Source organism: Odocoileus virginianus, chromosome 6 (assembly GCF_023699985.2).
Source record: "Odocoileus virginianus isolate 20LAN1187 ecotype Illinois chromosome 6, Ovbor_1.2, whole genome shotgun sequence".
Classification (NCBI taxonomy): Eukaryota; Metazoa; Chordata; class Mammalia; order Artiodactyla; family Cervidae; genus Odocoileus; species Odocoileus virginianus.
The window spans coordinates 64,280,533-64,306,703 of record NC_069679.1 but is presented as its reverse complement, the minus strand read 5'-3'; the positions used below and the strand labels follow the sequence as shown (position 1 = coordinate 64,306,703).

The 26,171-nt window shown below is 55.9% G+C and overlaps 1 protein-coding gene across 1 annotated transcript in view; it reads left to right on the top strand.

Moving 5' to 3' along the window:
• SPTB (spectrin beta, erythrocytic) overlaps nt 1–24,285 on the top strand; it is a 126,895-nt gene extending 102,610 nt beyond the window's left edge. Inside the window, exons 23-36 of the mRNA XM_070469485.1 lie at nt 263–541; nt 1,142–1,272; nt 2,211–2,415; nt 2,688–3,066; nt 4,645–4,885; nt 6,036–6,174; nt 6,635–6,719; nt 7,281–7,477; nt 7,786–7,835; nt 8,328–8,406; nt 18,623–18,885; nt 20,464–20,637; nt 20,893–20,935; nt 21,075–24,285. Of these exons, the coding sequence (XP_070325586.1) occupies nt 263–541; nt 1,142–1,272; nt 2,211–2,415; nt 2,688–3,066; nt 4,645–4,885; nt 6,036–6,174; nt 6,635–6,719; nt 7,281–7,477; nt 7,786–7,835; nt 8,328–8,406; nt 18,623–18,885; nt 20,464–20,637; nt 20,893–20,935; nt 21,075–21,242 (2,433 nt within the window). The 3' untranslated portion in view covers nt 21,243–24,285. The remainder of the gene's footprint in view (nt 1–262; nt 542–1,141; nt 1,273–2,210; nt 2,416–2,687; nt 3,067–4,644; nt 4,886–6,035; nt 6,175–6,634; nt 6,720–7,280; nt 7,478–7,785; nt 7,836–8,327; nt 8,407–18,622; nt 18,886–20,463; nt 20,638–20,892; nt 20,936–21,074) is intronic.
• The last annotated feature ends 1,886 nt before the right edge of the window (nt 24,286–26,171 follow it).

The window sequence follows — 26,171 nt, the reverse complement described above, 5'->3', positions numbered from 1 at the left end:
AAGAAATCGAGCTCTACTGAAATAGGAGGAGTAGGGAGCCATCAAGAGCTCCCGCTCTGGGATCCAAGAGAGCCGTGTTCAGACCCCACCCTGTCACTCGAAGCCCACAGTGACCTAACATGGTCACAGGCCATTTTCACAGCCACACCCGCTCTGCTCAAGCTTCCCTAAGTGGTTCCGGGCGAGAGGGGCCCGGGAGGGGCCCTGGGCTGCCCTGCACGGTGGGAAGGCCAGCCCCTGAGCCCTTCCCCTCTGGCCGCAGACGCTGCAGAACGAGATCCTGGGCCACACGCCCCGGGTGGAGGACGTGCTGCACAGAGCGCAGCAGCTGGTGGCGGCGGCCGAGATCGACTGCCGGGACGTGGAGGAGCGCCTGGGGCAGCTGCAAGGCTCGTGGGACACGCTGCGGGAGGCAGCGGCCGGCCGGCTGCAGCGCCTGCGGGAGGCCAGCGAGGCCCAGCAGTACTACCTGGACGCGGGCGAGGCCGAGGCCTGGATCGGCGAGCAGGAGTTCTACATCTTCTCCGACGAGAACCCCCAGGTTGGCTTGGGCAGGGTCCAGGGCTAGAGGCCAAAACCAGCTGAGAAGAAGAGCTAGAGGGGAGATGGGCTGTCGGGGGGCACCTGGAATGCCATGTGTGAGAAGTGAGTGCAGGGGTCCAGGTGCTCTCAGGACGCCCCTCCTCTTGAGAACGTATGATGCACGTGCTTTACCCGGGCGCCCTGTTTGCAGTTAGATTTGCTCTAACCCGAGTTCTTCACGTTTTTTGTGTCAGGGGCTCTATGCAGGTGAACTGTGGTGGGAGGGAGTGAGAGGTGAGCTAAGGGGGTCTCTAAAAGCTGGGGTGGTACAGGAAGTTTTCATTAGGGGAGAGGTTGGACCAGGGCCTGGGAGGGTGGACGTCAGATAAGAATTAAGGGTGTCGAAAAAATAAAAAAATTTAAAAAAAAAGAATTGAGGGTGTCGAGAAGAAGGTAGGAGGCGGGCATTGCCAGGCACCGGGAGTAGCAGGAAGAGACCACTCGTGGTGCTCCTGGGGTGTCCCGCGACCCTGGCCCTCCCGCATCTCGGGCACCTGCCAGAGCTGGGCTGTGACCTGGATGAGATGAGCTCGTACCCTGACAGTCCGCTTCCTCCCAGGATGAAGAGAGTGCCATCGTGATGTTGAAGCGGCACTTGCGGCAGCAGCGGGCGGTGGAGGAGTATGGGAGGAACATCAAGCAGCTGGCTGGCCGGGCGCAGGGCCTGCTATCCGCAGGCCACCCCGAGGGGTGAGTGTGCCTCCGGGGGTGACCTGGCCAGGTCCTGGGCACACACCGCCGCCACCAAGCAGGATCCCTTCAGGTCCAAGGGGAAAACAGGAATGGTTTTCCCCAAGGCTACGGGTTTGAGAAGGCTGCCTTCTGGAATGCTGGTTGGCCCCAGGACCCTCTTGTGTTGTGGTTTAGTGTGACTTCAAACAGGGCTGATGGAAGGAGGCCTGGTTGGCAAAGAGATTCAGAAACAGACTAGCAAAACTACCTGCATGGTGAACTGAGAGCTCCGGTCTTTGGAGGAGTTAGTCTTCTGCATCTTTCAGCCTAGTCTAACTTTGCTTTTTGTGTGTGTGTGGTCCAGAAGGCAGGTCAGGATCTCGCAGTGTCTCGGCAAAATCATTATACACCATCTAAGCTGTTGAGTGGTATGGGTGTAGCGTCAGTGGAGCCCACTGAGTCAGGCACCTCAGGCTGCCCCCAGGCCTGGCCCTGTCCTCTGGGCACCCACAGCAGCCACTTCAGTGTCTCCTAAGGACCCCCAGGGACTGAAGAGCCCCTGGTACTGCACATCCCTCCCTAAGGAGTCAAGCAGGCCCTTCTGCTGGTAGACCCGGGCTCAGACTGCCCCCGCCCCCAGCCTCCTTGGAAGAATAGCAGAAGAGTTCTCCATCCAGACCAGTCTCTCTGAGCTTCCCAGAGTCAGGGGCAGGGACAGGAGGCAGCTCCTAGCAGGGAACACATTTCATCATCCCCTGAAGCATCATGGTCTAAGGGATGGTTCCTTTTCTCCCGGCTCTTCCCCATGAAAAGTCACTGCCATCCATGTCTTCTAAGCTGTGCTGCCCCATGCATTCGGGCCTCAGGGCTGGGAAGGAGGAGGCGGGCTCCTCGAAGCTGGCTGTCCTGGGTTCTCAGCCGCCCCCTCTGAGGACTTTTCTTGTTTTGAATCCCAGAGAACAGATCATCAGACTTCAGGGGCAAGTGGACAAGCAGTATGCAGGGCTGAAGGACATGGCGGAGGAGCGCAGGCGGAAGCTGGAGAACATGTACCACCTGTTCCAGCTCAAGAGGGAGGTGGATGACCTGGAGCAGTGGATCGCAGAGAAGGACACGGTGGCCTCCTCCTCGGAAATGGGGCAAGACTTTGACCACGTGACTGTGAGTATCCACGGCCCCTGCTAGCTTTGTCTCCCTCTAAGGCAGCAGACCCAGGAGCTGTCTGTCCCCCTCCACACTCACACACACACACACCTGCCAGGTGCAGTGTACCGCAGTGATGAGGACTCCCCTGTGTGAGCTCAGGCACCCTGGGGAAGGTGTCAGAGCCCAGCTCCAGGCGGTGGCAGGTGCCACTGGGAGTCTACGTGATGACATTACTGAACCCCGAGCCCTGATAACCGATAACCGCGTTTCCATCTACCCTTGTCCAGGTGCTCCGGGACAAGTTCCGGGACTTCGCCCGGGAGACCGGGGCAATTGGGCAGGAGCGTGTGGACAACGTGAATGCCGTCATTGAGCGGCTCATCGATGCGGGCCACTCAGAGGCAGCCACCATCGCCGAGTGGAAGGATGGGCTGAACGAGATGTGGGCGGACCTGCTAGAGCTCATCGACACGCGCATGCAGCTGCTGGCTGCCTCCTACGACCTGCAGCGCTACTTCTACACCGGTTCCGAGATCCTGGGCCTCATTGATGAGAAGCACCGTGAGCTGCCTGAGGATGTGGGGCTGGACGCCAGCACCGCAGAGTCTTTCCACCGTGTGCACACAGCTTTTGAGCGGGAGCTCCATCTGCTGGGGGAGCAGGTACCTCTGGCCTCCAGATGTCCCTCCACCTTGCCCCTGACCATCTTCCCTGGGATGCTGTAGTGTCAGGCCCTCTCCTGGCTTCTAGAGAGGAAATGTCTGCAACAGGCACCTCCTTAGAGAGGCAACAGCTCCAGGCAGGAAGGCAGGGAGCAGAGGCTTTCAAATGTTCTTTAACTTTAGAGCTAGTTCCCCGGTGGCTCAGACAGTGAAGAGTCTGCCTGCAATGTGGGACACCTGGGTTTGATCCCTGGGTCAGGAAGATCTCCTAGAGAAGGGAATGGCTACCCACTCCAGTATTCTTGCCTGGAGAATCCCATGGACAGAGAGCCTGGCGGGCTACAGTCCATGGGGTCGCAATGAGTCGGACATGACTGAGCAGTTAACACTTTCACTTTAAACTGAGCCTTTCCCAAAACCCAATGCAAAGTGCCTTAAAATGCAATTTATCTGGTTGTCAGAGTGTTACAGAATCATTAGTGAGTCCACATGTAGCACTTTTCGAGCACCAGGTGCTGTTCTAAGCAATACACTCAGCCACACTCTGAGGAAGGGAGTAATGTCTTCTGCCTTTTCTAGATGAGGAAAGCAAGGCATTAAAGGGTAATTAAGTTGCCTGGAAACATGCAGCTAAGCAGTGGAGCCAGGATTCATATCCTGGCAGTCTGGCTGTAGACTCTGAACCCTTAGCCATGGGGGCTGTTTAGCCTTTCCAAGTGGGAGCTGGAGGGGGGCCCAAGATCAGCCTAGACTCCCCCTTCCCATCACGGGGTGCCCCATAAGGCACTTCTATAGGCCCATAAGGTTCTGCAAAGTCCAGGGTGATGAAAAGGTTGAGGGGGAGCTCAGTCTCTTTGGGGGTACTCACCAGGCTTCCAGTGGAACAGGGAGAGCTGGGCTCACTTGCAGTCCTGCACCGATGCAGTGGGATTTCAGGAAAAAGCACCAAAGTATTAATAGGTGGGGCCCCTGGGTCACCAAGAAGGGGACAGCCTAGGGATTTGTCATCTAGCTGGAGGTGCCTTGGGGATGCCGGAGCCCTTGAGGCAGGTACAGCCCCACCAGGGTCTCGGGAGTGAGGTTTCACTGAACTGGGACCTGCCTCGAACAGTGAATGGCATCACGAAGAAGGATCTGGAACAGGGAGTCGAGAGACACCTCCAGTCCCAGCTGTGCCCTCTCCGAGAATGAGTGACCTCGGGCCAGTCATGAGCCTCCCTGCGGCCCAGTTTCCTTGTTTCAGAAACAGGGATAAGAACGGTACCTCTTTGATGAGATTGTTATAAAGACTGAGAGTCATAAAATGTGCTTAGAGCAGTGCCCAGTATATAATTACCCTCATAATCACACATCAAAGGGCACAGAGCCCCTCTCACTCCCAAATCTTTATCAGAGCCCAAAGGGTGGTTTGGGTCAGCAGAGATGCCAGGGCAGGGAGCCTTCTCTCCAGCACCCAGAAGTGGGGAGCCTCCAGCACCGTCCTCGGAAGGGAGACCCAGAGGAAGCAGACACTCTCATCCATCCTAGGCCCAAGACATGTCAGCCCGGGGAACAACAGTCAGTTTTGCCCCATCACAGGTACAGCAGTTCCAGGATGTGGCCACCCGCCTGCAAACAGCGTACGCCGGGGAGAAGGCAGACATCATCCAGAACAAGGAGCAGGAAGTGTCTGCCGCGTGGCAGGCGCTGCTCGATGCCTGTGCCGGGCGCCGCACCCAGCTGGTGGACACGGCAGACAAATTCCGCTTCTTCAGCATGGTCCGAGACCTCCTCTCCTGGATGGACAGCATCATCCGGCAGATTGAGACCCAGGAGAAGCCCAGGTGAGAGCAGCATCCCCACCCCTGGACCAGTTTGTCCCAGAGGCTGGCGGACCGGGCTGCTCTGAGGGCCCGTCCTGGAGAGATGTCCCGGACTGTGGGCACGCAGGAATCCCCAAGGGGCACTTGAGGCTGGGTCCAGGCAGAATCTTAGTGGCTCAGCTGCTACTGGGAGGACTGACTGTTGCAGAGTAAAGGGAAGCCTGAGAGTGCTGAGAAACACATCTGTCATTCAGATTCTATCATGGGGCGCAGTGGCCGCGGTTGTCAGTGAAAATAAGTAGTCTATACATCAAAAGCTGGGCAGGTCCAGAAGTGGTCACTCTCCCCCTGGCATGGGCTTATGAGGACCATTTTCTTAAATTTCAGGAAAGGAGCTCATTGCCTGTGAGAGGTAGAGCAGGTATGTGGGCAGTTGGCCGGGATCAGAACTCACTACACACTTTGTGCCTATCTCTGGCCCTCTGCCTCTAGGGCGCCTGTCCTGGTGGTCAGACTTTTATATTTAACATCTTGGTTGAGCTTATCATTCACATGCCGTGCAATTCAGCCACTTAGAGTGTGCCAGGCAGTGTTTGTTTTGCATAGTCACGGTTGGACAACCATCACCCCAGTATAAGTTGAGGATATTTTCATCACCTCAAAAAGAAGCCCGGTACCCCTTAGCAGTCATCACCCCCACTCCTATCTCTTTGTAGCCCTTGGCAACCTCTAATCTGCTTTGTGTATCTAAATTTGCCTATTGTAGACTTTTCATATGAGTGGGATCATAGAATGTGTGGTCCTCTGGGACTGGCTTCTTTCACTGTCCACAATCTTTCCAAGGTTCATCCACGTAGCATGTATCAGTACTTCATTCCTCTCTATTGCCAAATGTAACATTCCTTTGTGCGTGTGTGTGTGTGTGTGTGTGTGTGTGGTTGCTGCACCCCTGCCCATGTCCTGACCACTGGCCGAGGGAGGACACTAGGGCCTCAGTGTTCCTGCTGGGCCGGGCAGCTGGCAGGACTTCCCAGCTGTCCAGAGAGAGAGGAGGGAGTGGGGTCAGACTCCCAGGCAGATGGGGGCCCCCCCTCTGATTGGCACTTGGTGTCAGGTGGGCCAGAGTCACCCCGAGTCTCCCTTTTCACCAACTCCCAACCCTGCTCCCCAGGGACGTCTCCTCAGTGGAACTCCTCATGAAGTATCACCAGGGCATCCGGGCGGAGATAGAGACCCGCAGCAAGAACTTCAGCACCTGCCTGGAGCTCGGCGAGTCCCTCCTGCAGAGGCAGCACCAGGCCTCGGACGAGGTGGGCTGGCAGGACGAACACGGGTTCTCTCCTGTTCTCGCCTCCGCTCCTGCCGGGCCAGACAGCTTCCTGGGAGGGAGCCTGTGGGCCATGGAGGCTCATCTTTCTTTCGCCCCAGGAGCACTGGGGCTCTGTGCCGGCCCAGGGATTTACAGCCTCACCAAACCCATTCAAGGAGCTGGCCGCTTCAAAGGGAGAGTGGGCTCATAACCCTCCTAAACCCTCTCATGTGTGTGTGCTTTGTGCTTGGCGACCCCCACTCCTTGGGTGAGGCACATGTTAACCTCAGAAAGGTTAAGTAACTTGGCCAAGGCTACACAGCTGGCAGGGCCAAGACTCAAAGCCAGGGCGGTGTGACCAAGGCCAGCCGGCTTGGCAGGGCCCTTCCGCACACCACCTCCAACGGTGGCAGGAAGGGTTACCTACCAAAGCCTGAGCCACCTTCCCTTCCTCCCCGCAGATCAGGGAGAAGCTGGAGCAGGTGGTGTCCAGGAGGGAGGAGATGAAGGAGAAGTGGGAGGCCCGCTGGGAGCGGCTCCGCATGTGTGAGTGAAGCCTGGGAGCCAGGCAGTCGGGGAGGGGCGGGTGCAGGGAGGGGTGATGTCACAAGGCGGTGGAGGAGAAGACTCCACCCCACCTCGCAGCACCACTCATCCGCAGAACTCAGGGCCGGGGGCCTCGGGGGGGCCCACGGAGAAGACCCAGCAGACACACTGCTGGAAGCCCACCTCTGACAGCCAGCACCCGCTTCCTGTCCACCCTCTGCCCCCGCCCCCGCCTCCTGCTGGACAGGCGTCCCCGTAGAGCTGTGGCCTCTCCAGGGGTCGGGGTAAGGCCCTAGTGCATCCCAGGTGCTTGACCTGCGGCATGTGCTGCACAGAAGCGGCTCTGTCCCCCGCGGCTGGAGACCGGCGAGGCGGGGAGAGCCCACCACTCGGATCAAGGCTGCAGAAGGACCTGGTCTCTCCCATGGCCGCTTGTGCACGTCTGTGAGCAAGGGAGACAGGCTGGGGAGACAGCCCGGCTCCACATCTGTCTGCGTGCAGACCTCCCCTAGGCTCCCTAGGTTCGGGGGGTGCTCACAGACCCCGGCCTTGTCTCGGCAGTGCTGGAGGTGTGTCAGTTTTTCCGGGATGCCTCCGTGGCCGAAGCATGGTTGATCGCCCAGGAGCCCTACCTGGCCAGCCGGGACTATGGACACACGGTGGACAGCGTGGAAAAGCTCATCAAGAGGCATGAGGCTTTTGAGAAATCTGCGGCCAGCTGGGAAGAGCGCTTCGCTGCCCTAGAAAAGCCCACCACGGTGAGCAGGGGGCAGGAGGGTGACCCAGAGTGGTGGACAGCCACACCTTGGGGGTCCCTCCAGTCGAGAGTTCTTAGGCGGTTTTGGGGGACCTGTGGGCAGTGTAAAGGCTGAACAAGTGGGGAGAGTGGGAAGGAAACACAAGGAGGAGGAAGGATGGACCTTTGAAGGCAAGAGACAAGAGGGGCTGATTCTGGAAGGGATGAACATCAGATGTGTCGGGTACAGGGAGCCTCTTTCGAGGAAGGCTGTCTCCGAGCTGGCTCCCCTCATGGCTGCTCTGACTCCTTGGCCTTTTCTTTCCCTAGCTTGAGCTCAAAGAGCGCCAGACCCCCGAGAGAACCGAGGAGGAGCCTGGGTGAGTGTGGGGAGGACTGGCTGGAGCACTCTGCTGGAGGGTGGGGGCGACGAGGGGGAGGGGGAGGACAATGCTTCCACTTGAAACAGGCCCCCTGACGTTTTGACACACCACCTGTGACCTCTCACACCTGGGCCACGGGTCAGAGAAATCCAGAGTGTCTGGAGCTTAAAGGCAGAGAAGAGACTTCATTTCCCCGCAGTCTTGGGTGTCCTGCAGTCTTCATGGGAGAAGGATGAGGCGGGTGGGCCGTGGCTGCTGCACCGTCGCCCCCCTGCTCTGGGAACCAGCTGAACACGTGTTCCGGAGGCCAGGCTGCCTGGAACCAGCCTTTTCTGAAGCATCTGCTCTCACTTTGCAGATTGTGGAGCGTCTGCCAGGCTGCAGACTTGGCTTGTGTTTTCTGGGGAGGAGGTGGGAAGCCAGGCCTTGGAGATGGGCTCCGGCCTCCTAGAGGTGCTCATTTCTGAAGCGGGACATTGTTTTCCATAGGCTTCAAGAGGAGGAAGGCGAGACAGCGGGGGAGGCTCCCCGAGGTCCCCACCAAGCCACCACTGAGAGAACATCCCCGGTCAGTTCCCTGTCCCGTTTGTCTAGCTCCTGGGAGTCATTGCTGCCAGACACCCATCGTCCCGACTAGGCTCTGTGGGGGCAGAAGGCCAGGATGGGCACACTTCCACCCCCCCACCGAATCCTTCCACCACTCTTCCTTTTTTACTTAGCTTTTCTTAATTTCTAGAATAATTCCCCTCCTCCCCTCAATCAAGAAGAAACTGACATGCCAGCCCACTGACATGACTCTCTTGGTTTGGTTTTATCTGGTCTAATAAATTTTGTTATATAAACACATCCCCATCTCCATCAGGGGGAACAGTTTTTACAGCAGGGATGATCCCCTTTTATACACTGTCCTTTCCCCCCGACACCGTCCCTAACTCAGTACCCCCTGCACACGCACACATCCACACACACACATACTCACAAATGGACCGTGTGGTCTCCCTGCCCCAACCGTGGCATTTAGGGGAGTGAAGTGGGCACGTTCACCCTCGAGTAGACTCCTTCCGCTGAAACAGAGGCCCCTCCCCACTTTGCACCTTCCTGGCCTGATGCCTGTGGGTCAGTGAGCTGGAGACAGAGATGATTCTGAGGCAAGAACGGACTTGAGGGGGCCCTTCAGGAGGAAAAGAGACCCCCAGGTATTCTGCCTCAGAGGTTTCCAGCTTGTAGAAGGGAGGATGGGGAGGAGGGGGTACCCAAGGCCCAGATGTCTTCAGGGCCTTGCCTGGCATAGATCCTTTAGCTGAAAGGACCCGGGAGGTCTATGCAGGAAGTCTGGGAGGCTGTGACCCCGGTTTTGGGGAAATGTCCTGGGAGCCGCTGACTGAGAAGAAAGCAAGAACCCAGCATGTGCCTTGCATGGCTTTGCTGCTTCATGTCCACCACCTGTGCAGGTACCCAGCTGAGCTTGCCTGAACCTTTAGGAGCTCTTGGTGGAAATTTATGGTACGACATCAACCCCAGAAACATGCATGTCCTGTGAAGAATCCCCATCTGATCTAGATTTCAGCCCTTCCCACACTTCTAACACTTCACACACACACACACACACACACACACACACGACACACACACACACACACACACACACACACACACACACACACACACACACACACACACACACACACACACCACACACACACACACACACAGACACACACACACACAGACACACACACACACACACACAGCTGCCTCCAGCCCCACCAGAGGCCTCCCTTTCTGAGCTGCACCAGCCCGTCATGTCCAGCAGAGGGCACTCCTGGGCTCCCGCTGGAGGGTCTCTCCCAGGAGTTCCCACTGAAGATCCCATTGTGGCAGTGTGGGGGTCTCCGGTGAACTTCGCCCTGGCCCCCTTCCCCTTTCCCAGAGACAGTCCCACTGGAAGGAGAGAGAACTCTGGTGGGGGCTGGCACGGACTGCAGACACTGGGGCTGTGACTGTTCCTGCCACCTGCGCTTCAGCTGTGCGTCCCGTGTGTCTGCGTGCGGTGGTGTCCCAGGTCTGCGGGTTCCTTTGTGACTGCCTGAGCGATCCATCCATTGTCTGTGTCATGTACGTCTGTGCAAATGTAATTACATGTGCATCAGAGCTGCCTCCATCCAACACTTGAGTGCCGCTGGATCTGGGGGGAATAAAACCTGCTTGGACCTGAAAGTCTCTCTGGGAAAAGGGAGTGAGCCCACACTTGAGACCCTTTCCAGAGAGCCAGCCACCCTGCCAGATGGGGCAAGTGGCCTGCGCATGGTACCAGGAAGAGACCAGATGGCGAATCAAATGAACACCAGGCCCAAGGCCTCATGCAAACAGATTTCCTGCTGCTTCTCCTTTCCCAGCCCTTTGTTGAGTTTTCATGAGGATCCATGGAACTCCAGGGGGGAGAGTGGGATACCCCCTTGTTCTTTGACATGAGAAGAGTGGAGAAAGAGTCCCACGCAGGTTGGAAAACCTTTCCAGAAGCCGCAGGCCCCTCCCAGGAAGGCCAGCTGAAGGAAGGCCCGCTGAGCCTTCTCTCGGGCTGGGCCTGGCTGTCACACTGTCCTGTCTCTGTGGTCTGGTGTCGAGGCCCTGTGGGACAGATCCATGCTGTGTGTGCTCTGGTGTCGGGGCCCTGTGGGATACATGTGTGCACTGCGGCTTCCCGTGAAACCCATCACTAGTGCATGCCGGCTTCCTGCTTGGGGGAGCAGACCAGGCACCTGAACCCCTGTCTGGACCGCTGCACAGCCCACGGTGAGCACCCTGCCAGCCCTGCCTGCTCCTCCCTTCCCTGGTGTGCGCCTGGGTGTGCGCGCACACACACATACACACACACACACAGAGGCATGGGCTGGAGCACTATTCCACGCATTCGGTTTTTCCCTCAAGCATATCATCATCGTACAATCCATTGCCTCCATCACTTCCTGGCTTTCCATGTTAGAGCATGTTCTGATTTAAAGGGGAAAAAAAATTCATTCTACAGGTAAGTATGCGGGAGTGCATGAGACCAAGGAGAAACAAGTTTTCACAAATGGCAAAATTCCTGGAGTGAAATTTTGAAAGTCTGGACATTGGGTTCTAGTCCTTCATTGTAGCAATGTCATGTGAGATTTTAGACAAACCCCCTAACCTTGCCCTTTATAGAGCGCTCTCTGCAGGATTACAGACAGTCCAGGACATTCCTGTATGTGAACCATGTACCTAAATAAAGGGAGGGTTGGGAGAGAAGGATTTCCCCACTTTCATGGTGTTCTCAGCTCTGAGGACCCTGGTTCAGTGGTCAGGTGCCAGCAGGTGTGAGGCTGGAGATGGGAAGAGATGGCAAAGGGCTAGGGTGTTTTTCTTGGTTGCCTGGGGAAGAGAGGAAGGCAGGGTTGAACCTCTGCTCCTGCCAAGGCCGGGGCCCTGAAGGTGGCTCTGGGGTAGCAGAGGGGGACCTGGCAGCAGGCTGAGGCTCCCCCCACGACATCCTCCACTTTATATGTCTCTCCTTCACCCTGGGTGCAGCTCTGGGGAGGGCTTGGAGGTTCTGCTAAGCATCCTCATCTGCTTGGCTCTGGCTACCTCGGAATCCGCAGAGTAACGTTTGTGGTGAGATGCTGAGGTTGATTTATGGAGAAGAAATGGTACTGCAGATGATCTGAACCAACCCAGGCTTGGGGGCCCCCAACCCCGGAGCCTCTTCTGTGCCCTGTGCCTGTCTCCTGGCCTCGAGAGGGAAGCAAGGCCTGCTCTAGGAACTCTCCCAGTGGAGCTGCTGTAATGAGGAGCGAGGACCCTGAAAAGGGTTGGTGCTTCTGGAGGGCTGCCACAGCAAGAAAGAATCTGCCTTCGGGGTTCACTGTTTTGGGGCAAATGTGCCCTGTCTTACTCTGAGCCTCCAGGCTGGATTCCTCTGTGGTGCAGGGACTCTGGGGCCAGGCCACTCCAGAAAGCAGCTGCCTGGATGCGTTTCATTATCAGGCTTTCATCAGGTTGTCAGGGAAAACTCTCTTAGCCAAGCGCAGCTCATAGACATCACTCTTCCCCATGACCTTCCAAGACTGCCTGCAGCTGGCTTTCCCGAGGGAAGACTCGCCAACTCATCTGGGATGAATAGGAGGGTCCAGACCCCCAGGTCCCTTGTCTCTCCCTTCCAGAGCTTTAGAGGTTGATGTGGCTTCAGGCAAGCTACCAGCACTTTCTAACATGAGGGTTAGTGTCCCGGGGTTGAGCGGGCACTAGATTGCAGCAGCTCACCTTTCCGCCAGTGCCTGGTGGCTTCAGCTGCTGTCACCACCTCGGCATTACCCACCCCCCGCACCCCCCACCCCCAGCCCCGAGCACCAGCCTCCACGGCAGGCAGCCTAGAGCTTTAATCAGCTGCCAGAGGGCCAGACTCTGACGTCCTTAGAGGGAAGGGATGTGGGTGTGGATGCAGCAGCTGTGTTTCTTCTTGCCTGAGCAAGCTCTCTCCATCCTTTCTACCGGATCGTTTCTCCCCTCCCACTCTGAGGCCAAACTGAGCTGCTGGTTCAGGCGTTTTTGCAGCGAAGGCAAATGGTGTGTTTGTCCGTAATGAGCAGACCCGGTCTGGAAAGAACATCAGTTTTCCCACGAACCTGGGTGTGTCTGTCTCCCCAGAATGCCTGAATCAGCATGGCAGGGCTGTGTCTGCCTACAGCCTGGCACCACGCCCTGGAACTCCGGGGAAACTGGCTCTAGGCTCTTTCTGGACATCTGTCCGAGGCTGGGTGTGTCTCACTCTCTATGCTGAGGTTGGGCGTGATCTTCCCATCCCTGCTGCTCAAAGGCAGCCCCTAAGTTTGCCTGCCAGTCCATGTTTCAGAGCATCCCAGATCCTGATAGACCCAGCATGGGACTCAGTTAACACTGAAGGCATCTCAGAAATGAGGTTGGAAGTTGCCAACTTGACCTCTGGGTGTCAGATCCAGATGGGGGAGTCAATGTCTTCCTTTTGGTCTGAGTGCCTGGCTCAGAGGCATTAAGCAGCTTCCAGTTCTTCACGGCAGGGACCTGAAGAGCCCACGTTGGTTGTAGGAATGGCAAAGACAGCCCCTGAGGAAGCCTCGTTCTCTCCCCCAGGATGATCATGGGGGAGACCTTCCCTGTCCAAGGGGACCCTGCGCACTCCCCTCCGTCCCCCTGGCTTCACCTGGTGGCCTTCTGCTCTGCATCCCTCCCTTGTCTTCCCTGGTTTCTGGTGACTGGACTCTCACCACAGTCCTTCATCTCTCAGTTCAGTCGCTCAGTCATGTCCGACTCTTTGTGACCCCATGGACTGCAGCATGCCAGGCCTCCCTGTCCATCACCAACTCCCAGAGTTTACTCAAACTAATGTCCGTGGAGTCGGTGATGCCATCCAGCCATCTCATTTCATCTCTTAAACGTCCTCCAGAAGAATTCTAACAGTCGGCCCCCGGGGCACAGGGCTGAGCCACTCCTCATGAGAGCTTCTCCCCTCGGCCCCCAACCTGGAGGACTCCCCACCTGGCGGGCCTCAGCTCTTCCCACGTGTTTCCCTCTGTTTAGAAACAACTCTGTTCCCTCTTCCGGCATTTGTCTCTGCTCACCCTCCATTCCCATCTCTCTGGCTGCTCTCAACTCTTCTCTTGCAAACAAATGTCTTTTGAACAGCCTTCCCAGCCTGTCTGCTGAGAGCCCTCTCACCCAGACAATGAAAGCCCAGACCGCAGCATTTAGGGAAGGAAGAAGTTCTCGGCTGCAGAAGTAGCCAACTTCCCCTGCCCCGTCGCCTCACGGGGCTATCTGGTTGCCTAAGGCATCCAACCCCTCTTCTGGCCCTTTTTGGCATGGCTGTGACACAGTCCCGCTGCCTCAGCCCATCAGCCATGCATCTTCTGTAAGCCAGACTCCCCCTTTAGACCATGAACCCCGTTGGATAGACCCTTTTTCCTGAGCAGCAGTGCCTCCCCATCTCTCACAGCAGGATTTAGTGGGAAGAGCTCAGGGTTTGGGACCAGACCACTGCATCCTCATTTCACTCAGTAGTTGTGTGACTCTGGGCCCGTTACTCATTCTCCCTGACCCTCAGTTTCCCTCATCTATGAAACAGCCATAGTGACACCCACCTCTCAGAAAGGGTGTGAGGATAGGAAGAAAGAATGCAGGTAGAACACCTAGTAGGTGACTGCCTTCATTTTCCCTTCATTCTCTCTCCATCTCTCACCACAGTCCTTCATCTCTTAAACGTCCCCCATAAGAATTCTAACATTCGTTGCCAAAACCCTCCCAAACCAGCCTTCCTGCAGCACGCCTCCCTGGAGACCCGCTACACACACTCGAAGCTCAGTTCTTGCTGTGAGGTAAGTGGGTAAGACCTCTCACAGCTAAGGTCAAATAGTCTTGGGGATGCATCCTCATACCCCATTTCTCACTTACCAGCATTTGCTTCAGAGAGAAGTTCACTTGCGTTTCCTTGCTTGTTCATGTATCTGGGATCACTGAGCATCTTCTAGAACACCTGCGACCCAGTGGTCACACCCCGGGTGATTTTTCTCCCTGGCTGGAGACGTAGTTGTCTGTGTGCTGGCCCCCTTTGCCACCTGCTGGCTGGGCCTGGTACTACACCTTCAACCAAGGGGTTGGACCCATCCTGTCCCCCTCCCTTTCATCTTCTTGAAAGTCCTCTGGCAGGGAGACATCTGCCTGCGTTCCCCCGCCCAAGTCAGCTTCCTAGTAAGACAGGACCCTAAAAAGTCAAGCGTCCAAGACTCTGCAAAGACTCTGAGGTGGCCACGCCCTGCCGGTCAGGAGCTCTGGCCTCTCCTTGTCTGATTACAGTCCTGTGAGGTCCTAAAATGTTTTCCTGCCCATGCCCTTTCCTCCCCTGATGGTCCCCCAGCAGCCAAGGCTGCCTGTCCCCTACCCCCCCCCCCCTGACGCTTTGATCCCAGCAGCAGCGCACACACCTGGCTCAGATGAGTCCTACCCACCCACCAGTCCCCTGGGCCCCCAAACCAGAGAACAGAAGCTCCAGGCTGATTCCAGGCGCCACCTCGGGCCCTTCTCTCTCCTGCTCTTACTCCCACTCATGGTCTAAACTCTCCATCCATCCCGACCCGACACCCAGAGTTTCTCCCAAGTGGCTGAATCCTCCTTTTTTCAGAGTGCCCCCCCCCCCACCCCCAGCTCCTCTGGACAAGGGCTCTAGGCTGGGCTATCCCTCAGGTGGAATCTATGCATCCTCCTGATGACCGAAGGGCCGGAGCAGCACGCCTGCCTTCTGCCACCTATCACAGAGGATAGAAGGGAGTCAGATTGTCTCAGCTATTCAGGCCCTTTTAATAGAACATGCCTGTCCCTACAGCACACACGTAGCCAGCACCCCCTCCTGGTATCTGCTGTCCACTGATCCCTCTGCCTGCAGAATCTGTATCAGAGCACAGTAGGGTTCCTGGGACAGCAGAAGTGCCTCCCCTGCTCTCCTAGAAGATGGCACAAAACATATTTACCCCTGGAGACTATAAAAGGAGGACCCTTTTGCCCAAGGCATGCCCCTGTCTTTCTCCTGTGTCCCTTCCCCCAGCCCAGGAGGGAGAGAAGCCCTGGGTCTGAAAGGAGCAGCTGCCACCAGACCCCTCCACTTCCCATCCTCATTCTTGGCTCTCTCCTCCTCTGGCCTTAGCCTTCAGGGTAGAGGGGCGAAGATATATTTTGTCTTATTTTTTTTTTAAGATGTATTTTAAATTGTCTCCATGTGAACAGTCAAGAAAACAGAAGAAATCTTTGCATACATCAGAAAACCCCTATTTTCCAAAGCCCACCCACAACCTGGCCGCTTTTGATCACACTGGCCATGGCCTCTGACTGTCCCTGCCAGGGAATGTGGATCAAGCACCCATCAGGATGAAACAGAAGAAAGGTGAAATTAAGTCGGGAGGCAGTCCTGGAAATATGTGTGTTTTCAGAGGAGAGTTCCCAAAAGGAAAGGAGAAGGGAAATGAAAGTATAGGAAGAAAATGTGGATACACAAGCCTGTAGTAAAACCAGTCCCGGGAAGGTAAAGGCTGAGTGAGGGGGTGAACAAGGCCGAGAGGTTCTGCTGGGTTTTCCTCCCAGCATCTGCCAGGGCATCTTCCATGAGCTGCCAGGGAGTGCCAGAGGGCCTGGCCTATTGCCAGGAGGGGCAGAGAGGCCAGCTACCTCCCCGACCTCTATGCCTGAGTCAGAGGGTTGGCCTGATTGGGTCCACAGAACCCAGGCTCCCAGGCTCAACCCGCCACTCCTGCCCTTCCTCCCTGCTGGAGGATGATCCAGGCAAGGCCTTAGGGCCCCCAGAGCCTTGTGGTCAATTCCGGCTCATTGCCAACACTCAAAACATATAAATCCTGCAAGATGCGTAAAGATAGGTGTGGCCCAGCCACAACTCTCGAGAGGCTCTAAGACAAGGAAAAGATGAGAACCCTAAGGATGTGATAAAAAGTCAGGCCTGCCCAATTCTTCAGTGCATGCTCTTAACTGGAAATGAAAGCTGTGTGACCCTGGGTAAGTTTCTTAATGTCTGAGTTCAGATTGTCTCATGGATTGAAGGTGTTGGACTAGAGTAGTGATTTTCAACCTTTTCCAGCCATATTATTCCTTTATTTAAATAGGATCTTAGGGAACCCCAGATTAGTTTGTTGACTAGTCCTAATTTAGGGGATACAAACATGACCAGCTTTACCTTTCTTCCAACCACTGCCGTCAAACGTTTCCACTGAACCTTCACTTCCCACTCCTTACTTCCAGCTCTGGCAGACATTGATCATTTTTAACTGTTAAAAAGCCCAATCAGTCTCTTTCAGTTTGAAGCTTCGATCTGATGTCCAAAATCATACCCAACTCCTCTCATTCTCCATTTCTCTATTTTGGATTTGATCCAAGGTCTGAAGGACCCACAGTGGGGAGCACAGGGCCTGCTCTTTCCTGGCTCCTCCCCAGCACCCTCCTGGGCCTCCATCTTCAGTTGGGACAGGGAGTAGAAAAGAGGGCAGTCTCCTTACTGCCTGAGGTGGCTCTGGCCCTCCTGGGCTGTCAATGGCCTTGGCCCTTCAGGTTGTCCATATACTGCCTGCTTGGGGGCTACAAGACCCTTCCCACCTGCTGCTGTAAGGTCTTCAGCAATCAGACCTTTGAGGCAGAGTTCTGGCCAGATGTCTCCAGCTAGGCTGCCTTCCTGGGTGCTTATTTGGCACATAGAAGATCCACCCATTCCTGACCCAGCTGGCATTCTTGTGCTGCACTCGAGAGCAGGCTGCCTCTTGCTCTCTCCTGATGCGGTGGCACAAAAGTAGATCAGCAAGGCTCTGCATAAGGAGCTACCCAGCCGGGGGACAAGAGTCTGCTCCCCCTTCTCATAGGCACCTGACATACAGCCCATGGCTGCACTAGAAGCCCCTCACTTGGCTTGGCTGGGGGCTGGGAGCATCCTGCCTTCCATTTAGTTCAGTTCAGTTGCTCAGTTGTGTCTGACTCTTTGCAACCCCATGGACTACAGCACGCCAGGCCTCCCTATCCATCACCAGCTCCCAGAGTTTACTCAAACTCATGTCCATTGAGTTGGTGATGCCATCCAACAATCTCATCCTCTCTCGTCCCCTTCTCTTCCTGCCTTCAATCTTTCCCAGAATCAGGGTCTTTTCCAAAGAGTCAGTTCTTTGCATCAGGTGGCCAAATTATTGGAGTTTCAGCTTCAACATCAGTCCTTCCAATGAATATTCAGGACTGATCTCCTTTAGGATGGACTGGTTGGATCGCCTTGCAGTCCAACGGACTCTCAAGAGTCTTCTCCAACACCACAATTCAAAGGCATCAATTCTTCAGCACTCAGCTTTCTTTATAGTCTAACTCTCACATCCATACACGACTACTAGAAAAATCATAGCTTTGACTAGATAGACCTTTGTTGGCAAAGTAATGTCTCTGCTTTTTAATATGCTGTCTAGGTTGGTCATAGCTTTTCTTCCAAGGAGCAAGCATCTTTTAATTTCATGCTGCAATCACTATCTGCAGTGATTTTGGAGCTCAAAAACATCTGTCACTGTTTCCCCATCTATTTGCCATGAAGTGATGGGACCAGATGCCCTGATCTTAGTTTTGTGCCTTCCATGGGGAGGTGCAAGGAGGCAAAAGCCACAACCTTCCCTGGGGCATTGACTCCTTAGGTGGTGATTCTCCATCAGCACACTTGAGCGCATGAAAAGCTTATTAAGAAATACCAATGTGCAGACCCCACTCCAAGCTAGTTAACTCAACATCCTGAGGATGGGTCCTGCACATATTTTGTTAAAGCTCTTGAGGTGATTGTTAAAGGCAGCCGGGGTTAGGAACCACTGCCTTCCTCCAGCAAATCCCCACCAAATGAAGGGGGTAGGACCAGTTATCCCTCCCATGAGCTGGGAGGGTCTGGGTTTCCCTGGTGGCTCCATGTAAAAGCCACTCACCTGCCTATGCAGGAGACACGGGTTCAAATCCTGTGGGTAAGCCCCTGGCCCAGCCCCTTCAGCTCACTCTAAGGACCTTCTGCTCCTATTGAGGTTGGAGAGGGGGAGAGTTTGGGGAAGCAGGCCAGGTAGACACCCACAGCAGGTTGGGGGAGGGCCAGGGTGGGTCGGGGAGGGCACAAGAGAGAGGAACCAGACTCGGGTGAGGCCTGCTGACCTCCCCTGTTCTGCTGAGAAATGTCCGTCCCGGGTTGAAGCCCTCAGCAAGATGCGCTCCTCCCATATGCCCTGGAGCAGGGGGAAGAAGAGAGGCCGTGGCCCCAGGACCTGCAGCCGCCACCCCCGCCAGGGCCCCACGAGGACGGGCAGGAGGAGAAATCCAGCACAGACGAGAGGCCTGCCACAGAGCCCCTCTTCAAGGTCCTCGACACACCGCTGAGTGAGGGTGACGAGCCTACGACGCTGCCGGCCCAGCGGGACCGCGGGCACAGCGTGCAGATGGAGGGCTTCCTGGGCCGGAAGCATGACCTGGAGGGGCCCAACAAGAGGGCCTCCAACAGGTGTGTCCGGGAGGGCCCGTAGGATGGGCAGAGCAATCCAGGCAGTCTGTGGGTGAGGAGGCCCTCCGCCTCTAGTCTGAGAGTCTGAGAGTTCCCGAGCGCCTTCTGGGCCAACTCCGGGGGGCTACTGGGCATGGTGGGAAAGCCTGTCTTCAGCTGTGGGCCTGAGTTCAAATCCCATGACCTCATACTAGTTACTCAGCCTCTAACCTGTAACATGGGGGTGGTGCCATGCCTAGTGCAGAGCAGAACACTGGTACTATGCCAGGGCAGGGTAGCAGGTAGGGCTTGGTACTAACAAGACCTACCTGTCCTTGACCCAGTCCTGCTTTTTACCCAGTCTGGGCCTCAGTTTCCCCAGCCATAAAATAGGGAAGGAGAAAGAGCCGACCTAAATGCCATCTGGAGGGCCCTCCTAGGAATGATATGACCCTGAGGAATTCATTCAGAGGCAGTCGTGCCCTTGAGTGTGATCTACCCAGGGGATGCCACGACCCAAAGTCTCTAGGGGCCTCTGCCTTCAGGCAGCGGTCCAGGGTCTCAGAGAAACAGGGCAGCATCAAGAGGTTGAAGCCAGCTCTATTCCCAGGGCCAGCTGGCAGCATACAGAGGGCCTGGCCTGGAGGACACACCAAAGCTATTTCAAATTCCAAATGAATTTGGGGCCTGACCACCCTGGAGAGGTTTATTGCTTTATATGAAGGATCTGCAGGAGAGAGGAAACTAGCATTTATAAAGTATCTACCATGTGGCAGGCATTATATCAGGACTGACAAAGTTTTCACAACCACCCTGTGATATTGAGGTTTCCATGTTCCAGATGGGGGAAACCATCTCAGAGAGGTTGTCCTTTGTCCAAGGCAGGATTTTACTCCTTAGCAACTGCCTTACTTGGGCTACCAGCTCAGAGAAGTTGGTGAGGGCCAGATCTGAGCAGAGGATCCCTGAGCTGGTGTCAGAAATCTAAATCTGGGCTTTGTGGAATGACTCTGCACCCATGTTTGAACGGGTCAAGTTCTCTCTTTGACCTTCCAGTCCTTCCTCCCTATGTGTCCTGCTAGTTCTCCACCTTTCTGCCCTCAAAAAGGAGTTGGCGGGGGCTGGGGGTGGGGTGGTTGTGAGGAAGAGGAGGAAGAAACGCTTAATGTTTCTCAGCACTCATTACCGTCGAAGGGCAACGTGCTCTGTATTTGTCAAAGAAGGAGCTCAGGTGAACTCCTTTATGAGCTCATGTGTTGGTTGTTCTCACCAAACCTCCCATTTGAGTTGAGCCTTGATTTACGCAAATATGTTCCTTTAAAAAAGTGCTAGCACAGTATACCAGGCATTTATCATCAATAAAACAAAATACCCCTACCACCAAAACAAAACTCAGCTCTGTTTATGTTACAGTTCTGTAGTGAGACTCATGGGCTGTAGGGAGACTCAAACCCTCTCCAGTATTCTTGCCTGGACAATCCTGTGGGCAGAGGAACCTGGCGGGCTTCCATCCATGTAATCACAAAGAATCAGACACAACTGAGCGACTGAGCATTCAAGTGAGGACTGCAGGTGACCTGCCTGTGTGCACCTTCACAGGTCCTGGAACAACCTGTACTGTGTGCTCAGGAACAGTGAGCTGGCCTTCTATAAGGATGCCAAGAATCTGGCCCTGGGGGTGCCCTACCATGGGGAGGAGCCCCTGGCCCTGAGACATGCCATCTGTGAGATTGCTGCCAACTACAAGAAGAAGAAGCACGTCTTCAAGCTGAGGTGAGGCCCTGCCTGTCCACTGCTCCTTCCCTGGTGGCTTGGTTTGGCCTAAGTGGCCAGTCAAGCTTCCACTGTGCATGACCGGCTGCAGGCCTGAGGGGCCCCTTGGGGATTTTTTCCAATTAGAGAGGCTGGTGGCCCTGATTTCTGCCTCTCAAGGAGCTGTGCCGCCTGACAGGGTCCTGGTCATGGGAAAGCTCGGGGGGCTGGGGGGTCAGGTCCAGAGGTGGCCACGGGGGAAACCCTTTGTCCTAGGCTAAGCAACGGCAGCGAGTGGCTCTTCCACGGCAAGGATGAGGTAAGTAGGGCTGCCTGGCCCTGACCCCCGCCAACAAGGGGCAGGTGGGAGGGACCCAAGCCCCTTGGCCTCAGGCCCCCTCAGAAAGGGTCCTGGAGGCGCCCCGTCGTCTGCGGGTCCTGACCCTCCCGCCCTGCAGGAGGAGATGCTGTCCTGGCTGCAGGGCGTGAGCACGGCCATCAACGAGTCCCAGAGCATCCGCGTCAAGGCACAGAGCCTGCCCCTTCCCCCCATCACCGGCCCCGACGCCAGCCTCGGCAAGAAAGACAAGGAGAAGAGATTCAGCTTCTTCCCCAAAAAGAAGTAGCCTCTCGGGCGCCCGGCGGGTGAAGCCGGTGCGTCGTTGGGACGTGCAGGGACTAGCGCCTCCCTCCTCGGCAGGGCTTTCCTCCCGCCCACGGCCCGGCCGCCGCCGCTGCCTGCCTCCTGCCTGCTCTGAGCTGCCGGCCGGCCGGCCGGGCGCAGGCCCCGCTGCACTGCGATCGCTGCCTTCGCCCGCCCGGCCCGGCCCGGCCCACGCCTGCCTCCGCGCCCTCCGCCCCGCACACATCGAGCGCGGACTCCAGGGACGCGGCTCCCAGCTCCGCGGGCCCTCGGGGCCTCTGGGTCTGGGGGCAGGAAACGGTTTTTGAGGCCCAAACCCTCCTCCCCCCACCCTCCTTACGGGGCACCAGCCCCCACCCCCCTATTCCCACACAAGCTGGAAAAGAAGGCTTGATAGGGGTTCCTCAGATGCTGAGAAGTGAAAGTGAAGTCGCTCAGTTGTATCTCTGCGACCCCATGGACCCAAGCCTTCTCCGTCCATGGGATTTTCCAGGCAAGGGTACCGGAGTGGGTTGCCATTTTTTCTCCAGGGGATCTTCCTGCCCCAGGAATCAAACCTGGGTCTCCAGCATGGCGGGCAGATGCATTACCCTCTGAGCCACCAGAGAAGATTCCTGAGATGCTGCCCACTCCGAAAGCAAGTGTTGCCTGGGGCCCTGTCCCACTAGGTCGCAGCCAGGGGGAGAGAAGAGGCCCTTGGGAAGGCCCGACCTGCCCCCAGGGGTGTGAAGAGGGAGTCTTCAGGAAGCTCTGGGCCAGGGGCCGCTGCCTCCCCACCTCAGGGGTCACCGCAGCCCCTCCTCCCACAAAAAGAGGGGGCACTGTCCAAAATCGTTGGTCGTAAGAGCAAGGGGCCTCCCACCACCTCCAGCACCTCCTTGCTGCCACCGGGCCAGGCGGCGGTTGGACCGTAAGCTCTCAAGCCGGCCCTCTTTTTTAAAACTACAGCTAGAGTTTAGGGCTCAGGCCGGAAGGTGGCAGATGAGACTTCCACACTGCCCCAGGCGCCACCTCTCCACCCTGGGGTCTGCCGCACTCCCAGTAGCTGCCAGACCAGCAGTACCCCACTCAGACCCCAGGTCCCAGAGGGAGACAGTGCAGGTCCCCATACGAGATGGACACCGCAGCGCCTGCATTAGAGCATCCTAAAGCCAAATCCTCCATGCGTTCTGTCTGCAGCTGGCACCACCTGAGGGTGCTGGCTGGACCGACAGCAAAGTTCACGACCTGTCACCCTGAGGTGGCAGATGCAGCCACACCTGGGTATTATAACCCATGTAACAACCCCTGGAGAGCTGGGACAAATGCTGGGGCTGGAGCCATTACGATGTGGCAAGTACCCTTGCGCAGGTCCTCCTGACGGGCCTGGCCTGAGTCAGGGGGCTACATAGGTATCTGCCCCCCAATCCTGGGTAGAGCCAAAAGGGGTCCTGCAGCCTTTCTCCCCAGGGATAACTGTTCTTGTGCTGCCAAAGTCAGACATCTGGAGGGAGCAAACCACTGGTTCCACAGTATTCTTTCCACTACCCTCTGAAAGCAATACAGCTCCGGCCCAGCATCTTAACTTGGGTTAGGTCCAAAAGTGGGCTTGAGTTGCAGGCAGCAGACACTCCCCTGAGCAGAGCAGAAAGGACCCTGGGACCCACAGTTGCTGTCTCCATCACCTTCCCCATGGGAAGGAACCTTAGACACACTGAGAGATCCCCCAGAAGTGGGTGAGGCTAAGGCAGAAACCACAGGCATAAGCATCTAGGCCTTCCCAGGAGCCCCTAGTGCTCGAGATCAATTACTACTATGTCAAGGGAAGGCAACTTCAGCAGACAAGAACCACAGGAGGGAAGTTCACTGATGGGGCCTGACACGTGGTCCTATCTTGGGAGCCAGGGTCTTCATGTGTCCTCTATCCACCTATCCCTGTGGCCCTCTGTGCATCCACAGGGAACCTAATCTATACCACCCACCAACCTCTCTACACCTAGGGGAAATCAAGGCAGGAGGCAAAGAGGTAGTGACACTCACCTGGCAATAACAAAGGCCTCAGGTGCACCTGAAGGCATGTCCTGCTCCAGGATAGATAGCATGTTCCTTGCTGAAGAGCAGGTGGTGGCAAGTCTCTCTTGGCTGTCCCCATGGGCCAATCTGTGGGAGCCAAGACACTAGGGGCCACCCTCTCCCCTCCACGTGTGCTTCTGAAGTGAGGAATTTCAGCAAGCAACTCCACAGTCCCAAGAATGAAAGGGCCTCAAGGAAAAGCTAGGATTTTACCACCTCTGGGCCCCTGGACTGGGCAAGGGCAGCAGCCAGCTGCATGTGACCTACCATCTACCGACAACTTCCCATTCCCATGCACCCCTCTCCCATGTCACACAGGCCCCAAGACCCTTGACCAACTGAAATGAAACTGCAGGCACCCAGCTTTGGAACTCTGAGCCACATTGGGGGAGCGGGTTAAGCTCCTGGCGCCCTGGCAAGGTTTTTTTTGTTTTCCTCCTTATATTTTCTACTTTGCAGTCTTTTAACAGTATCCCCAAACAGCTCCAGTCCACACCAGCATATCAGGCTTCCTCCCCAGAGCAGTTTAGAGGAAGCTCCTTCTGGGCATGGTCAGGTGGTCCCCCTGCCCTCTCTTCTTCCCCTTTGTCCCCTGGCCTCAATGGACTGTGGCTGAGGGAGGTCAGGAGGGCCCTCGGGAGGCTTGGCTTCCCTGCCACCCCAGCCCTCCTTCCTGCCTATCGGAGGGCACGTAGAGTCCCCAAGGGTGGCCCTGGATCTCCTTCCTCCCTTCAGTGGGAGGGGGCAGAGATCCAGAAGACCCCATGGCTCGGTCCCTTGGACAAGCAAGCTCAGGGAGGATGCAACGGAGGAGGCGGCGGCAGACGACTGCAGCCCTGTCGGGCACAGACCATGCAATCTGGGGCTGGCCCTGGGGCCGACCGGGTCTTGTCCTCCACCTGCTCAAATGTGCTTCCACGAACCAGAGGAAACCCATTTACTAGTTTTTCTAATAAATCAATAATGCTCCATAATTCTATCTGGACTGTTTCCCTTTGAACTGGACAAAGAGGGCTGGTTAAGTAAGCAAGGCGGGATCTGTGAACCCAGGACCACCATGGAGACAGAGGTACAGCAAGGCCAATGACTTCTCCCTGGAGTATCATAGAAACAACTCCGCCAGCGCCCAGGTGCTGTGCTTCACTTGTGACCCTGAGAAAACTCACTTATTCATGCATTCAGCCGTCTTGTGGGACTACTACAGGGCTTTCCGCATGGAGAGCAGGACAGAGATCTGAATATCAGAATCCACACACCTGGGGTTCATTTCCGGAGTGAGTGCGCGTTAAGTCCCTTCAGTCGTGTCTGACTTTCTTCAACCCTAGGGACTGTAGCCTGCCAGAGTCCTCTGTCCATGGGATTCTCTAAGCAAGAATACTAGAGTGGGTTGCCATGTCCTCCTGCAGGTGATCTTCCCAACCCAGGGATCAAACTTGCATCTCTTCTGTCTCCTGTATCAGCAGGTGGGTTCTTTACCTCTTGTGCCACCTGGGAAGCCCATCATCTCTGGAGAGGCAGTTTCAACTGGTCTGGGTGAATGAAACCTAGGCATTGGCATTTTTCAAAAAGTTCCCTCTCTGGTGATTCTAATGGGCAACCAATAAGAACCACTGAGCTGGTTCACGGTTCCCAGGTATAACCTAGAGGGCTGTGTATGGATCTGCTGGGGAAAGTGTTCATTACTACCCCCTCCCCCAAGCCTTACCCCTTTAAGAGTCTGAGTCAGAGTTTGAGAAGCAACAACTCATCCATCCCCTTCAATTTATAGAGGAGGAAAAAGCAAGAGTTTAGGTGACCCAGCCAGTTACGTGCAGGGCTGGGTCTCCTGACTCTCATTCCAGTGTGTGACTTTTCGTTATAATCAGACTTGCCTGGTAGGAACCAGCACGCTCCTCAGCAACTGCGCAAGTGGCCACAGACCATTCCAGGCAGCTGGTAGAACATGGGCCAGACCGGCTCGGCTTCTGCCCAGGGAAGGCCTCCTCTTGCCTCTGATACTTCCTTGACCTCATTAGACTCAGCAGACTCATCTTTAGGCTGAGTCTATCCTCCTAGGTCAGAAGACATGCAAGACAGCTATGCCAAGGGGCCCTGCAGCCCCAGTTCTCCCAGGCTCCAGCCAGACAGGGTGAAACAAGGCTGGTCCACCAAAGGAAAGGGGCAGAACACCCAGTTAGAAATAGGGAGGCATTCCTACCCCTTGGGAATCAAAGACACTTTTGTGAATGAGATGAAGAATGAGGCTCCATCTCAGAAAACATGCACTTGTACCCCTCACCTGATACTGCAAGCCACCTAAGATATTCCTAGGCTCCAAGTTTAGAATCCTCACCCTCTAGGATGCACTCTCTTGGGAACCAAAGAGGGAGAGAATAAAAGGCACCAGTCACGGAAATATCTGCCTATTAGAAAAACATCCCACCCTCCACCTTACCCCTTTCAATCCAACTTTGCCTCTTGGGAAAAAGAGCTAAAGGCTGGCATGGTACCCCCTGACCTTACCCTAGACAGGACGCCAGGCTATGGGTAGACAGAAGCCCACAGGAGTAGAAATAACAGAGAACAAGTCCCCTCCTGTACATTCTGCTGCCCCAGCCTCCCCCACCAGCACCTGGGTCTTGTGGTTTGTGAGCATGGCTGCATATAAGTGCATGTGAAAGTAAAAAGCCGAAGTCCCGCCTTCCCCTAAGACAGCTCTAGGCACAATCGACCCTTCCCAACCCAATCAGACCCCAATAAGGAGACCACACACCGGTTGGTTGGTCAGCAGTGGTTATTACACCATTGGCAAATAATGAAATGTGTGTACATTAGCGACAACCACAGGGCCAGCAAGACAACACACAAAAGTACCTGAATA